Source organism: Larus michahellis, chromosome 8 (genome assembly GCF_964199755.1).
Source record: "Larus michahellis chromosome 8, bLarMic1.1, whole genome shotgun sequence".
Lineage (NCBI taxonomy): Eukaryota > Metazoa > Chordata > Aves > Charadriiformes > Laridae > Larus > Larus michahellis.
In genome coordinates this window covers 23,627,554-23,641,426 of record NC_133903.1, presented here as the reverse complement: position 1 = coordinate 23,641,426, position 13,873 = coordinate 23,627,554, and the positions used below count along the sequence as shown (strand labels likewise).

The window sequence follows — 13,873 nt, the reverse complement described above, 5'->3', positions numbered from 1 at the left end:
GGAAGAAGGAATGAGGTGGAACTCTGCTGAATTAGAAAAAAAAAAAATGTATCTTAACAAGATAAAAGGACCTTTCTTGGCCTTTCACAACCAGAAGATGTGGGGATGCTGCAAGCATCCTTCTGGATGGCACAATTAGATGTTGGTCTCAATCTCAGTTCAAAATTTATGTGTCATAAAGCCACCCTCCTAAATTAAGCAGTTTTACATACCTCCCTCAAAGCAAGCTGTATAGCACAACTGACAAAAATCCTGCTATGAAACTGAATGTAGCTAATGTTTGGGGTTTTTTTTGTCAGAGATCTTATTTTCTAGTTTAGGTTAAGTCATCTTGCGCTTCCCCATTATTTGTACTTTCCCCAGTAATTTCCCCATTCTTTGATTGATGGTGATAACAGAGTACAGATAATATTCCTCCTGTGGGCTGCAAATACTCCTATGAGCTATATGAATGGCTTGATTTCTGATTTGTATGACTTAAAGTCATATTTTTGTTCTGTTCACGCACGTCATGTATCAGTGATAAACTCATATTAACCTGAACGGCAGTTTCTATACATTTCTATGTGTCACTGCTACCATTGCTGCAGCTGTAAAAACTCAGTGCCACAAGAGGCAAGGCAAGGCACATTGATGCATCCTCCCAGTTCGTGATGTGCTGTAGTCCCTGGCTCTATAGAGAAACATGTTACTATCCACAGTAAAATCCACAAAAATTGGTGTTGTAGATGGATGCAATTTAGGAACTAACCAGTACTTTACAGAGGGAGAGGAAACAAACTGCTGAGTGAGCTGCAGTGTTAGACCTCCCACTGGGAATTTCCAGCCCTTTCCCTCTTCCTTCCTCCCTCAGAATATATATAGCAAATAAAGTAAATTAAGCATTGGGGGAGGTGGCACCTAAAGGCAGAAGTAGTAATAGGGGCTAGAGTCTAAAGCTAAGCTAGAGTCTCCAGTTAAAAACAGCTGACAATATACTGACCAATCCCCTGAGCATCCCAGTTGTACCACCACAAATACTGGCAACAGGAGAGATGTGTCAGACAGCTATGCCAGCATTAAGTGGGAGGAAGGCTCTTTAAATAACTAGCAGTGGGTCTTATTCCCTCACTGTGTCAACATTGAGGAGTTGCTTCGCCCTCTGAACAGGAAAAATTAGTCAAGTAATTGTGTAGCAAGCGACAAAATTAAATTTTTTTTTTCTTTTTCTAGTTGCTGAATCTGTTTTAGAAGGGATTGTCATTTTGTGTTTTGGTTCAAAAAACCTCTAAGCAGCGTGGTGAAAATGAGAACAAAAGAGGACCAGATTTGGTTAAAACTGGGGGAATAGCACTCAGTTGAACTTCATTGCTGAAGCAGTCCAAAAGAACACTTGTCTATATTTTGTTTTTAGAGCATCTGCATTTTGAAGGGGCTAAGGCAGCATTAGTCCCTTCCCCTCTCATTGTTAGTCTTAGCATGCTTTTAAGTTACTGCGCATAATCCAGTCTTGAAAAGCTGCCTGACTCTTACAATATAGCTTACATTGTCTGTCTCCTCTTATTCCAGGTGAACAGAAGGTTTTGTGGTTACCAATTCAATAAAATAGGATTTCATTTAGTACGATTGCCTCAAAACCCTTTATGATCCTAGATAAATCCATATAACTGCTTTCAGTATTTCCCCAGCACAAGTAGGAAATAAATGTTTGCAGTGTTATAGAAAAATAAACTGTTAGTGTTCAGGTTAGCATTGTAAATTGGCAACAGATCTTGTCTCTTGGGTGGATTTGTCTTTTGACAAAATATTAGATAAATCTGGAATTGCAGCTACCTCCTCTATGTTTGTCTGTAGATCAGAGTCTGTCCTTGCTAGCCTAATTTAAGGTTAATCTAAGCATTTTACATGCAGTTTCTGGTTTTTGAAATGCCAGTCTTTAACCTGGTCAAGATATTTGTCCTGATGTTTCTGGGGAATTAAGTCACTCATTTCCACACTGTTGTACTTTGCTTTTCTTTACTGCTCTGAAAACAAATTAGTAGAAAAAAAAAACAAACATCATCTACAGGATGTTTCTGCTCTGTTTGCATCCAGGCATATTCAAGTTTCCCATCTCCTGCAGTATTTCTCCCTGGAGACAGTTATATCTTCTTTAACCGGTCTTCTAGTTCAGCGGTTTCCCTTGCAAAGTCATTTTTGTCTTTTAAGATGCTCCTCACAGTAGGACAGCAGTATCTGATGACTTAACAAGATCATATGCTGTACTAAGCACTGATTGTAGCCTATAACTTGCTGGAACACATTAATGTTTTTGTTTAGTGAAAAGGTGCTAGAAATGAAACAGCTATCAAATAGGAATAAAGAAAATGTTTTTTACTCAACTTTCAAACTTTTCTTCAATTCACCTGTTTTTAATTAAAAGTTGCTATCAGACTATGACAAATGATGTGAAGAGGAAGCAAGAAAATAGCAAGGTGGTAAAGTTACTAAAAATAGTAAGTAATTAAAGAGAGTAGAGACAAAAGTTGACTGAAGCATTGCAGAGAGTAGAGACAAAAGTTGAGTGAAGCATTGCAGAAGGTTGCAGGTTGAAGAAGCAGTACAAGATTCAGTGTAAACACGAGGAGGGTGGTACACAGAAGAAAATGTTTTAGCTTTGCGTATGAGGTATCTAGCTCTGAGCTGACTACCACAACCATAGAAATAAATCTCTGAGCTGTAATAAGACAGTATCATGACAACATTTGGAATTATAATTCAAAAAGAGCGTTAGGAATAGAAAAATATACAGTTCTGCCACTGTACAAAGCTATGGTTTGAATACTGCATGTAATTCTGATCTGGTTACCTGGAGGGGTGAAAAAACTCAAAGGAGGACTGTTTATAGGTGACCAAAGACAATAACAGCATTGGACTGCCTAAGACAAACTCTTCAGCCTGGACAAGAGGTGGCTGAGGTAGAATAAGATAAAGGACTGTAAAAGTCACAAGTGGCAGGGAAAGCACTGACAGGTAGTGATTGTTCAGGATTTGCCACTGCACAGACTGAAGATAAACAAAGCTAGCAAATGTCATGTTCAAAACAAGTAAGAGCCTGTTCTTTATTCTACAGTGTGCAGTTGAGCTATTGATAACATTGCAGCAGGATATTGTTTATTTGATGAGTTTTGTTTGCATTACTTGAGACAGCAACTGGACAAGATAATGGAAGAAGGCTGTTAGTAAGTTTAACTAACAAAACCACCAGCTCTGGCTCAGAAAGACCTTGAGCTGCAACATGTTGGAGGCTTGGGAAGTATTCTGGAATAATATCATTATCCTTTCCGCAGGCAGCTTCTGTTAGCAATGGCAACAGCAGGATGCTGGGCTGTAAGTGACCCAGTATGGTGGTTGTTACGTGACTGAAGAATCCCAGTTGTCAGCTAGCTGACTTGCTTTTGACATTCTTAAGTGTTCTGCTAAATCCAAGAGGCAGGACTTGTTTTTCCAATCGTACTTCCTTTAAATGTTGTATAGCTTTGACGTTAGCAATCAAGAAGTACTTGTGCCTCATAAAAAGAAAAAGTAATCTCAATGCCCAGCTTTACAGTAGATGTTACCACTACAGTAGCAGATGTACATAAAATACACATTTGTATCTTAGCTGCGCAAAATTCCTCCAAGTGGACTATATTAGCTAGTCTTACCTCTTCAGTAAATTATTTTTACAACGCTGTTTTACTTCTAGTATTCTGCCAAAAAATTAGATCTCTACTGAATAACACCAATCACAAACCTGCTTAATTGTATTAGCATTTTCAATCTGCATCCACTCAAGTTATTAATAATCTTTGACTATTAATTTACAGTTATCCTTCTTTGTAGTAAAACTGATTTTATTACTACACCACAGTTCAAACAATCACTTTTTTGTAGTTTTGATTACTGCTAGAATAGCAGTATTGAACTTGCTCAGTCTCACTGTCATCTGTTTTCCTTCAAAGCTGTATTATTTCTGCCGTAACCCAGAAAGGATTTTTCCAAAAAAATGTTATTTCAGTGAGTACATTCTTGTCTTAATACTGGCCTCAGACACACGAGGGCTAAACACCGCTGTTAGATATGAAAAAGCAAATGCAGTGACACAGCCTGAAACTGCAAAGCTGTCGGCGCTGAGCTAGGAATTCTCCTCCTGCCGAGGCTGGGGTTTGTGTTACCCTGTTTTTTTAGCAGCTGTTGGAAACAGCGCTGGTGAATGGAGTCCCTTGTCTCATCAGCGGAGCCAATGACAAGTGTCTGGATTTTGCCAAGGGGAAGTGGCACAGCAGCCAGTAACTAAGTTTAGTGCAATGGATGTGTTTCTCTGACTTCATACATGCGCGTTCACACTGGTCTCCCCCCAAAAGTGAATCAGCCCATAGGGCTGAGAAGGAGCAAGACAACTAAAACTCCCTCAGACAGAGCTCGGATGAATGTCAGACTGGGGATTTCCTGACAAGCATCACATTAAGAGTTTTCCCCGGTTCCGAAGTTAACAAGACGGCATGCAATTTTTGGGCAAGTATTCATGGTAAAGCTCGGCTTTTCTTGGAGGAAACACTGGTTTATTTTCTAAGACAAATATATCTCAAAGGAGGCAAGATCACAAGAGTATTTTAGTCAAGTGAAGTAGATATTTTAAAAACGAACCCCCTTCTTTGTTCAAGAGAAGAAAATGGCTGTGGACAATGGCTTGAACAGCATATTGGTTGCTGACAAATGAGGTTGACAGTTTTGTGATTTATTTTTAGCTAGAGATTTTTTTTTTTTAAAAAGAGAAGTACTGTGTAGCTTTGGCAGTTGCTGCATATTCAGTGTAGGTGGATGGAACTGAGAAGTCGCATCTGTGCTAGCAAGCTTTTTGGAATTCCATTAAAAAATTAAACTCATGTACTGGAAACTGAAGCTATGTCAGCTCACCTGGGGAGCTCTGCCCTCCGAATATCCTCCAAAAGGTAAGCAGTGCTGCCTGTCCAAGGCACTTGCAAAAATAATTACTTGGGCCTCAAGATGTGACATCAACTCAAATTTGGGCTGTTAAATTGACATTTTCTTTCACTCCTGAGATTGCAAGTCAGTGAGTTAGTCTCTGCCCTCCCAAGTTTTCCCTCTGACTAGAAAGGCTAAAAATAAATTTCAGAAAGCCAGCTGAGAAACAGTTTAATGTGGTCATTGTTCCAGGTGCTGGGTCTAAGGAGAGTACCTAATGCTGTAAGACTTCTAATAAAATGTAATTATGTCACTTGGAAAGCAGCTTGGACATTTATGTCATGTTAACTCAGAGGTCTGATCACCTAGTGCTTTACATCTGCAAAATAAACCTCCCACCAGCTAGACTATGTTAGTGGAGGTATTTCTGGCTTGCTTAGGGGTTGGGTGAGCCATGATTTTTCGAGTAGTCTTTTTGCAGAAGAGCTCTTACTTCAAATGTTTGTCTTAACCCTGTGAGTAAATAGCTATTCATTGGATTTGCTTATAAGTAGACAATATCTTGACTTTGATCTGGCCAGGATTAACGACTCCTCAGGAATTCTGTTGGAGTGAAGTGTAATCCACATTAAGCAACTTCTGTCCCACAGTACTGATTAAAAAAAGTGCTAAGTGACTTGCTGTAAGCTGTCATAATGTTTGACCGTCCCACCTTTCCTGGAGAAGGACTGGGTGACCTAATCCTCCTCACCCTTCAAACTGGAGAGGTTTACTGGAACTTACCACGACAGAGGAAGAATGTCAAATAGACTTTTGATCTTCACGTATGCAGTTTCCCAGTTATCTTTGAAATCCCTTCATAGCACTCCTTTCCCTAAAACTGTGGGAGTAGTTACTGTCCACTGTAGGCAGGATTCAGAGGAACAAAGATTGGAATCTCATCACCTCAGTACTCAATGGAAACAGGTACGTAATGCAGAGCATCTAAAGGGTGGTCTCTCTGCTTGTTTCTAGATACCAGCAATTGCAAAGCTGACTAGCTTTATAGGAGCTGAACAGGTCCTTAGTAATTGAGGTAACAAACACTTTCATACAGTATTCAGAATTTTGCAAAGCGGTTACATTTGTAGCTTTTTGTTCTAGAAAAATCCTTTTTCTGTATATCATTTTAATTGCATTAAAATCCCTCTCTCGCTTCAGGAAACTGTTTTTGGGGGTTTTTTTTATTATCTGTTGTGCTGTTGGGTTTTGATTCCTTACCCAGAGGCACATTAAAAGAAGTCAGATTGGTACTTCGAGTGGATTCTGTCGCTTCTGACCATTCCCAGTACTTGTGACAGGAAACATCCATTGCACCTTTTAGTAACTGTTAGGTCCAGCTCTTCTGCGCTCACAAGTTCCTCACCCTAAAGTGGTTTTTAAGTGCATCTAAAAACCTGCATCATTTTGCTAACTGCATTTATCCAGGAGTCATTTTCCTGCCCGAGTTCTGTGAGGACAGAAAGTCTTAGAGGTAATGAGAGCCAGTCTATTGAGTTAGCAGAGTTTGTACTGAAGATGATCAACACTTCATCTACTATGAGATTCTCTCTTAAAACACCAGTGCTACCAAATGCTTCAATAGAAAGTTTGGTCACTTACAGCCTATACAGCTATCGATCTTTGAAGAGCATCATGCATTCAACAAGGGATGAATGAAGGTTTTCAAATGAATACTTTGGAGCTTAAGGTTGATTTGTTTCATACTGGATTCTGCACCAAAAAGATACTTCTTTACCAGATATTGGTTGAGGAAAAAATAGAGAAGTTCCGCATTAAGTTGACATTGGGGGAAGTGGTATGCATGTGTGTCACTGACATCTGAGCAAAGAAATGGGCTGAGGGACACCTCTATTTGTTTGATAGCATTAATAACAATGGGAGAGGATAATTGGGATCAATGAAACATAACGCAGGCTGTTCCTTCTACAACGTTGGTTTGCAATGTTCAGGTAGACAGACAATGTCTTGAATTTTTCATACATTGGTGTAATTAAATCAATAGAGATCAATTTGTCTCTGTCCTCCTACCAATTAAAATTCAGTAACACCAAAAACCCAAGCCTTATCTTCCCTTGGATTTTATATCAAGCTAGCCAAAAAGCATGTCTTCAGGTGCCACTTTTTTTACCCACCACTTTTACCATTGAAGTGCAGGGGAATATCCTATGCAGCAGTTTATTATGTTGCAAAAAAAATTTGCTCTTAAGAGGTGAGATGTATCAAGGGCTTTTAGGTTTCTCCATATATTTCTCTCCGATACCAAAGATCACTTTTATTAACCTTTTCCATTTCAGATATATTTTGATAATTGAGGCAAGACAGTGCTCCCAGCTTGTCTTGAAACATTTCTTTTTGTATGATGCGAGCTGTTCATGATGCAATTTTGTCCCTGACTCTGAAGCCTCCTCCTATTCTGTCTCTCCCAGCCTGGTACCATAAATAGAAACCTATTCCTTACCCATCCCAAGTTCTTGGCTTGGAGCTGTATTTCTTGGCTTTATTCAGTAGGTTGTTTACAGTACTTAAACCTGGCACCACTCTGTGGGAGGCCCAAAGACTAACTATGGATCTGTGCTTAGCTCAAGCAAACCACGTTATTAAGAGTCTGGCTTCTTGCAGGAGAGGAACACCTAGGAATGGCATTTGGTTAGGTTGCTTGCCTTTTACCAAAGCCATATGTGAGCTGTCTGACCCTTTTAAACTGGTGTTTTTCGTGGCCACATGTATGTCAGCAGAAAGACTAGGTGGTCCATTTAGGTAAGGGCTTAAGTCTGTTAGAGGGTAAAGAAAGTTCATAGGTCTGCTTCTATGCTACCACATTACTAGACAGCAGGAACTTGGCCTGTTCAGCATTGGTTTGCTTTTTAGTATGTAGTTTGCCTTGAGTATTTTTGGTTAGTAGAACGCACCAAGACTTGGCTTCAGAAACAAAGCTACTGTAGAACTTGATGCTGTTCCAATCGTGTCAGCAAAATAGGAAACCCACTTGCTGCTGCGTTATCAATTTTGTTTCCTTGTATTCATTAAGGCAGAAATCCTCCCACTAACAAGCTGGTTAAAGATCTCAAAGTCTAGTGATGTAAACTGATGTATGTTTTGAAGATGCAGTGGAAAATACCATTATACTAACAGTTGTTAGTTACTTGATGATCTACTTCCTATACGTTTAAGTTGACCAGTGTCTATTCTTTGGTAGTCTTAAAAGCAAGCATATAAAATGAGACTGTATGTAAAATGGCATCATGGATATTTATATCGGTATTTAGTTTGAAGACTTAAAATAAGGTGGAAGATGTGGCATATGGAGGGATCTTAGTGGCCTTGAATTCAAGTGTCCCTTTGTGAAAAAGAGGCATGTGAGAAGCCAGAAGAAGGAACGCCATATCCACACCATATGGGTTTTGATGTAAAATGTTAAGATACCAGATTGAGACTGTATGCAGTATATTTACACTATAACCCTTTCTTTGTCTCTCTTCCTTGCATTGACAAACCAGTCACTTTGGCCTGCTGCCAGCACCACCAAATCCTTTTCAGAGCTCTGTTTCCATTTACACATTCTTTTGTTTGATGAAGAGACATTGACGTTTTGTTCAGAAGTTCAGACCATGGCCAATTTTTTAGGAGCTCCCTGATCTATACATTTCAAAGTAGCGTAGTCAGCAAGATTTCCCTTTTTTCAACTTGTTCCCACTGCTGGAAAAAATAGAGGAGTGCTTCTAAATGGATGATTTAAGCTGTACAGGAAGGGTAACCGCTCTCAGGAAACGGCTTTGAAGAGCGCCATAGGGAATAGTCAAAAGAGCTGGGAAGAGCTGCTGTGCCTGAAAGGCGGATTCTTCCACCAAGGAAGTTGAGTATACCAGGATTAAGATTTTATATTGTGCACTTACTGTGAAGGGAATAGGATGCAGATGTCAAGGTGATGGCCTACAGTGTAAAATAACTATCTAGGAAAATCAGTTGTAAAAGAAATAATGCTCATCTAGAAGGTAGAAAGATGCCTGATTTTATTCTGTGTGGATGCATTTGACAGAACCTTACGAACAGCTACATGCTGCAGGGGCACCCCATGTCCTTCCACTGAGAAACCTTTAGGAGGGTGGGTAGGTGGAGGGGTGCCCTGTTAGAGGAAACTTACAGCCAAAATGTTACTTGCCCATAATCCCAGTGCTGGCCACTACTTGATTCCCATCAGGAGCTTGTCAACAGACCAACCAACCATTAGGCTTTGGCTAAGAACACTCTTCTGACAGAGGCTAAAATTGATAGGGTCAGTAGGTATATTTGCAAGTTATGTTATCAATCCAAACCAACTTCCTGCTAATCCTTCTTTGTTCCAAATACAAATTACTCATCTGTTGTATTTTAACTAACAAGTAAATTTGTTATTTCAGCTAACATTATTAACTATTACAGCTAAGACTAATTTAGCCAGAAACCCATATGTAGCTTGCCATTTTCTGGTGCTATTTGAGACCCACCTGAACAGTGTGTTTGTCACAAAGCTCATCCATCTGTTTCTGAAGCTATGCTGTCTTTTGCTACAGATTGTGCTTATTCTTTGTATTATCTTGTTCTGTCTTATTCTGCATATTAATAGATAAGCTAAGGTTAGTCCAAATACCAGTGTAACTAAGAGTGCTCAGAGCACATAAGAGAGGGGAGAACACAATAAACCACACAAAGCAAAAACAAAGAGGAAAAGAGGTAAAGCCTAGGTAATCTTAATTAAAGGCATCTCAACCTATAACTACTGGGTAGGATGCTGCAGGATTCACTGAGCTTGGTTTTGGAGGAGGAGGAAGAGAGGTTGCCCACTTGTCAGAACTTTAGGAAGACAACAGTAGTGTGAGTATCCTAAGGTATTTTCTCTGTCTGGTTATTTTTTCCACATGCATTAGGTGATTGTGGCAGGGGAAGTAATTCATGTCACAGGACACATAGGGAAAAGCAACTCCTGGTCACCACAGCACAGCCACAGTTTTAAATGGTGTTTTTGCACATCCACAGCCTTACAAAACACAAACATTGGGAATAAGCTAGGTTGTTAATTTCTTACCTTTTGCCTGATCCGAGTCCTCATCACAGGGTGCAGTTGCCTTCCATACAGAATGGTGGAGTTCAGGGATTATAGAAATGCTGCTGTTTCTTGGTGGGCTGCAACAGCTCCTCTCCCCCTACAAAGGCCAAACCACTTGCTTCCTTTTCCCTGCTCCCTTTTATACCCCTCTGCAGGCCCACCATCCTCCCAGGTGTGAGACTGCCATGGTGATGGCTTGCTCTTTAACCCTTCCTCGTCCACATGTTAGGAGGAGCCTGTTCTGCCACAAATCATACAACAGTTGCTGGAAAACTAGGGCTTTTAAAGAATTTGTTAAATAAATCTTATATTTTTTGAGGGGTAATTTGATGGTGTCCTTTCAGAGAGCTGTCCTGAGTCTTAGTAAATCATCAAATATGCAGCGCACACTGGGCATACTCTGCTGCCCTTCCTTTTTGTTTCTTTCTGAAATCCTGAAATGTTCAAGTGTTTTCTTGCTCAGTGCTTGTACATCTCTTAGACGTATATTTTCACTAACATCGTTTCCTGTTGATTCATGTAAATAGTGCTCCAGAAATGGTATGTGGAGTGGAAAAATGAATCAATCTGGGCAGTCCCCTTAATGGGTGATCTGTTTTGTAATTTGTACAAAGGAATTTCTCCAAGGAAACTGTTTGCTGTCTTCCCAAACACTTTGTTGCCTAACTCTTAAGTGGAACAAAACTCAGTCTTCATAGCTCATCTCAAAATTGTTTCAACTTGCAGTCCAGTCCCCACATCCTCTGTTTGTTCAGCTTTCCCTGTGAAGCTCCACCCTCACTTCCAGCTAATAACCAAGCTAACCCGCAGCTTGATTTTCCCAGTTTCTCCTTCGCCGGCTCGGCAGCGCTTGCTTTTCCATTGGCCACCAGCCTTGCGAGCAGTGACCGTCTGCACGTGGTGGTGGTGTTTGTGCTGAACGTGGCAGCCCAGGGCTTCTCGTGTTAAGCAGCCTCTTCCGCTTGCTGTGAAGCACAGCATGATTGTGGGGACCGTTCTCTTCCAGTCTAGCAGCTATGGCAAAGAGGGCAAGCTGCTCTGCTGCCTTGGCGAGGAAGCCTCTGAGCCTGGTGTGTCGAGTTCCACAGGTATGATGCTCAGCTATGTAATGCTGTGCCATCCCCCTTCCTGTATTTCTCTGAGTGCTTGCAGGAGGATGTGGGTCCTTCCAAGTCTGTCTTTGTCTTGTAGTACGAGACCAGCCATGCGCAGGACTGAGATTGCCTGCTTTTATCTGGGTTTTAGGGTTATTGAAATGCTTTGTTTTTATGAGCAGTATTTTTTTGTGAGCTTCATTTTTATGAGCAGTATTTCAGAAAGAGAGACCACTTCCGCACTTGATGTGATTCTAAAATTTAAGATTTAGTGTATACTACCTTGTACCCTTGAACCAAAGAGGTTGGTAATTGTCATGTTGGCAGCACAGGGTGGGGTAAAAAACACCCCTTACATGTTGGCAGAATAGGAAAAGCATTCATATCCGGAGAGAAGCAAACTGTATTGTGGGAATAAAGAAAAGGAAGGAGATGGATGAAGCATAACCTCTTTGCATGATCGTGTATTAACTTCTACAGTAAATGATGATGTAAGTTTTCCATTGTATAGGAAATGAAAGTGGTCATATATGATTTATGGTTAGCCTTTAAAAGGAGCTGATATAAACCAAAACTTGCCAGCTCATTTCCTTGCTCTTGGTGTGAATAGAGCTTGCAGACTATTCTGCTGGAGGGGTATCGCTTGTGATACGCTTTGGTTATCATATTTTCTTTAATGAGGTCTATGGAATTATCATGTTTCACTGACCTTCCATATCCTTACATGCTGGATGGTATAGATGCCACGCTGTATTGAGCAGCGTAGGTTATTATGTCATAATAACCTGCAATAGGTGCTCTCATATCCTGATAAATTCCCCTTTAGTAGATATTGGGTAACCTTTACAGTTACTTAAGCATCCAAGTCACTCTAAAAATGAAAGTGAAGGAAGCTACTGAGACATGAACTCTTAAAAGCATTATTTAGGTAATGCAATTTTTAGGTAAGCACTATAGCTAAGTGACTGAAGCTCCTCATCAAACATTAACTTCTGCTGACTTTTTTTGTACATAAAATGGGTGTTAAGAACGTGTGCCAGCCTCCCAGGCATTCCCGAGGAAGCAGTGGTAGTCCCATATCTGCTCTGAATCCTCACTGGCAATCCAGCACAGCACCGCAAATGGTTTCATGTGGGCAGAGCTGCTCAGCGCTAAGCGGCAGGTGGCATTTCTGCTGGTTTTGCCTTGGCTGTAGTGCCTGCTGCGGGGCTCGGCGTGGGCAGGCTTGGCTGCTCACGGGCTTTGCTGCAGCAGCTCTGGGCTGATTCAGCCTTACCCATCCAGTGCATGGTTAAATGCATAACTCCCTGCTGTGGAGTAGGGTTGGATGCCCAGTTCATGAGCTTTTCTGGCTTGGGAAAGAAACTTCAAGTATGCTTTGATTTAGAACAAATGCATGTATTTTTGTTTAAAGCATTTCGCATTTCAGCAGATACATAACTGAAAGTAAGAAGTTATTTAAATGCCATTAAGGTATTTTGGAGCTGAAAGGTTATTTTGGAAACACTGCCTACTTTTGTGTTTGCTCCTTAGCAAAGACGTGGAAGTCAGATTTCTTGTCCAGCACATTTGCTGAGTGACTTTGCTTAGGGCATTGAAACACGCTTTCTAACACAAGACACTGTAGAAGTATAAAGAATGTATAATTTAATTAATACAAATTTTTACTCCATAAAGAGAGCTGGATTTAGGAGCTGGTGTTCTTTCCTAGTGCTTAACAACTGGACATGCATGTGCACGTACCCAGGCCTAAAAAATTACAGTGGGTTGCTGGCAGCCATGCTCTAATGTCTGAGCAGACATTGGGATTTCCTCTCTTTTTTCATCATAGCACCTAGTCTGATGTGTTAGTACATTGTAAGCTTAATTAAAGGCAATGGTTAGGAACAGGAAGCGTATCTGAATACTGTATCTGCACATAATGAATTCAAAGAAGTGACATTTTGGTAGCTTAATTTCTATCACTTCTGTTCTTGCTAGAAGAATCTTGATAGGCTGCTACTTTGGCAAGGTTTGGGAGGTAAGTTATTAAGTAATTGTAAGATGAGCAGGTTGTGCAAGCAATATAACTGTGAATGATTACCAGAAATGCAATCAAAAGCCACTTAACTATGTGTTTAAAAACAAAACAGAACAAATCTCAACCATTTACTTTCTCGTATACCTACAATACAGTCAAAAAACTGCATGGAGATGTTGGGAACCCCCCCGTGTCCTTTTTTTCCAGGCTTGAGCTCTGTCCTGTGACACAGATCTGGCCTATGCTTGCCTATTACTTGGCACAGGCCTCTTCCTGTTTTGTGTCTCGCTGACTTCCCAGTTCTCCCGTCCTGTATTGCATTTGAACTCTTTGTTCTCTTTTAAAGTGCCTTATAGACTAGCTCTCTCGCTCACAAACATAAATCTCATGGGAGTGCAGGGAGGGGGGTATTATATACGCACATTCTCTGGCAGTGATCTGCTTAAAATCCCCCTGAGCCTGACTTTTCAGCCCCTCAGAAATGGGCCAAAGGAATGATTGTAAAGTGAAGAAAGCATCCAACTTTTTAAAGAGGATTTTTTATGTTTGGTGCATTTAGTTAAATCTTTTCACAGTGAATTTCCATAAGTAAGTTCAACAAGAGAATTTGGAAATGTATGTTGGGACAGGAACTTATGCCAGTTGTGCCATCCGAGAAAATATTTATATCTTTACATCTTCATATTTTTTTGCCCCCTTGAGCAGCCC

General features: G+C 40.5%; 1 protein-coding gene across 4 annotated transcripts in view; it reads left to right on the top strand.

Annotated features, from left to right (window-relative positions):
- ABL2 (ABL proto-oncogene 2, non-receptor tyrosine kinase) overlaps window positions 1-13,873 on the top strand; it is a 49,682-nt gene that overhangs the window by 18,458 nt on the left and 17,351 nt on the right. For 2 of the 4 annotated variants that reach the window (XM_074597199.1, XM_074597197.1), the window contains exon 1: window positions 11,016-11,139. The exons of the other annotated variants lie outside the window; for them this stretch is intronic. In XM_074597199.1, the coding sequence (XP_074453300.1) occupies window positions 11,031-11,139 (109 nt within the window). In that variant the 5' untranslated portion in view covers window positions 11,016-11,030. Of the gene's footprint in view, window positions 1-11,015; window positions 11,140-13,873 lie in introns of those variants that run through there. 4 annotated transcript variants of the gene reach the window in all.